The sequence below is a fragment of the Nicrophorus vespilloides genome, unplaced genomic scaffold, assembly GCF_001412225.1.
Source record: "Nicrophorus vespilloides isolate i.1.1-1 unplaced genomic scaffold, Nicve_v1.0, whole genome shotgun sequence".
In the NCBI taxonomy this organism is placed as follows: domain Eukaryota; kingdom Metazoa; phylum Arthropoda; class Insecta; order Coleoptera; family Silphidae; genus Nicrophorus; species Nicrophorus vespilloides.
Window position 1 is genome coordinate 1 of NW_017098793.1, and position 2,505 is coordinate 2,505.

Below are 2,505 nucleotides of genomic sequence, written 5' to 3' on the forward strand. Positions count from 1 at the left end.
AAGTAGTCAGAGAACCGCTCTCCGAGTTTCGTAAGATGAAATTAGAAAAATTTCCCTATTACCCCAAAAAAAATTCATTTTTACCCCATTTTGGGTAATTTACCCCGACCGCTGATTTAGACAAACGTATCGTGTTACCTCTTCCGTATCGTCGGTGCTCAAGTTCCGTGAGAGCACATTCCAACCCATCGGATGAACCTGGATCGAACTGATGACTTCAGCTCTATTAGGGAAATCGGCAATGAATTCGATGCGATTCCTCGACCTGCCCTGATTGAACAGATAATTGAACATCGTCGACGCAGGAAATGTCTGATCACTTATCTGCATCAATCTATAAAGGTTAGGCTACAACCCAAACAAAACATTCATCAAATTTGAATTTCGTACACTTTTTTGTAAATATTTTCAATTTACCCGGAACGTCTTCATATCGTTGTACATCTGGAGCAGCTCCAGATCGTGCACCAGGATGAGGTAGCCGCTAGTAGTCGCTATGATCATCTTCGAGGCGTCCGGCGTCAACTTCGTCCTCATCAGTCCGTTCATTATGAAGACTTTCTCGTATGGATCCGCCGCCGCGCAGCTCATGTCCCAAGCGTATATGCTGCCATCGAATGCCGACGTTATCATCACCTTCTCCCTTTCTGAATATTCAATATTCTTCACCTGAAACACAACAATTTAGTAGTTATTAAGCTTTACTCACATTTATATCGATTTCTAAGATGTTAGATAACTACTATGTGTTTATTATATCGCTCTTGATTAGTTTCATTAGCTCTTCATAAGGAATTCATCAATTATTTATTCTGAAATATAGGCCACCAAAGATACGTGCGCGTTTTGACGACGTTAATTTGAAAGATCCATATGGTATTTAAAAAAAAAAGGAGAGATAATAAACGATCAAAATATGCGAACGCAACGAAAGTTGTTTTGACGGACATCTCTTGATTGATTGAAGCGCGTTTGTAAACAAAGATTAAAAAAGAATTGCGACGTGTTTACAATGCACATGCACATTATATTATTATTATCAACAACAATAGTTTATATTTGCATAATTGGAGATACTTACCCAATTCGAGTGACCGCTGAATGTCTGCTTGCACTTAATAAGATTCCTCGTGTCCCAAAGTTTTATTAAACCATCGTCGGAGCAGCTGGCGAACGTCTGCGAGTCCAAGAATTTAACGCAATTGACGCATTTGTCGTGTGCATCTTCCAACTTCCTTATGATCCTCTGATTGTATGTGTCGAAGAGTACACAAGCTTTGTCCTGGCATGCTGCGACCATAAGTTTCCTGATGCAAATAGAATTCGATTAGATGTTGATTGAGTTGATTGCGCAGAGACTTACCCGTCTTGGCTGAACTCCACGTTAAATACACCACCCTCGTCGACGCATTTGCTGGTGTACTTGCCATGGTCCTTGCCGATGTTAGTGTAAATCTTCTTGGACATTCCATCCTGATGCCCGAGCTTCCTCCTCAGGCCCAGCTCCCTGTCCCTGATGATCTTATAGTTCGAGTTGTAGTGCACTGATCGCCCATGTCCTGACATTGTAACAACAGTAGTCCCACCACATACACACGAGCACACAAAATGTTAACTGTTTTAAAAAAATAAATACAAACACCTCTTGTGTTGTGTTATTATTATTATACGGAAGTCGAATTTGAAGATTTGATTTTTTTTTTGTGGTTAACTCGACATGTCATGTCCTCGGATGAAATAGCGAAATTCTGCTTGCGATCGAGACTGAAGGAGAGATGAATCGAGAAACTTCTTTAGTTTTTTTTGAACTTGACAATAACAACAGCACAGAGCTACCAATGTTTACTTCCTCCACTCCGCTCAAACGCGAACTGTCATAGGATGAAAAAAAAAAGAGCGCAAGATTGCCAAGTTTAAGTGCACGCACGTCTTCGCTTCTCGTCCGCTCTCTTCGGAATGAGGCTTCGAGCGAACGACGATTGGCGTATATACGAACCGGAGGATTGCGAATCTTGAAAACACACGATCGATCCTTCCGCGAATTCGCCAGCGAACGAAAATCGGTTAAGGGTAGGTTCAGGGATGAAAATTTGGCAACGTCGCGTCTCTAACCCTTAGCAGACAACCCCCGAAGCAGGTACCAACTTTTCAAATTCCAAGAATTTTTTTATACCTTTCCTTTCCTTTCGGTATCTTTTTTTATCGAAGAAATATATCAAAACACGAAAATAGGAAAAAAAATGACAAAAAAAGGTTCTCTACAAATATTTTTTTAAATATTTATATAAATAAAAGGATTGTAAATATAATAAAGTTAATTAATATCAAAACACGAAAATAGGGGAAAAAAAGGACAAAAAAGGTTCTCTACAATTTTTTTTAAAATATTTATATAAATAAAAGTATTGTAAACATAATAAAGTTAATTAATATCAAAACACGAAAATAGGGAAAAAAAAAGACAAAAAAGGTTCTCTACTAATATTTCAAAATATTTATATAAAT

General features: G+C 38.4%; 1 protein-coding gene across 1 annotated transcript; it reads right to left on the bottom strand.

Moving 5' to 3' along the window:
- Nucleotides 1–103: 103 nt before the first annotated feature.
- Nucleotides 104–1,984, bottom strand: LOC108563223 (DDB1- and CUL4-associated factor 10 homolog; the record flags this gene model as incomplete). The annotated part of the gene is made up of 4 exons (XM_017921837.1): nt 1,364–1,984; nt 1,082–1,307; nt 418–669; nt 104–348 (listed from the first exon to the last, which is right to left on the bottom strand). Coding segments are annotated over exons 1-4 (926 nt in total), but the record flags the coding sequence as incomplete, so codon positions are not given.
- Between the last annotated feature and the right edge of the window lie 521 nt (nt 1,985–2,505).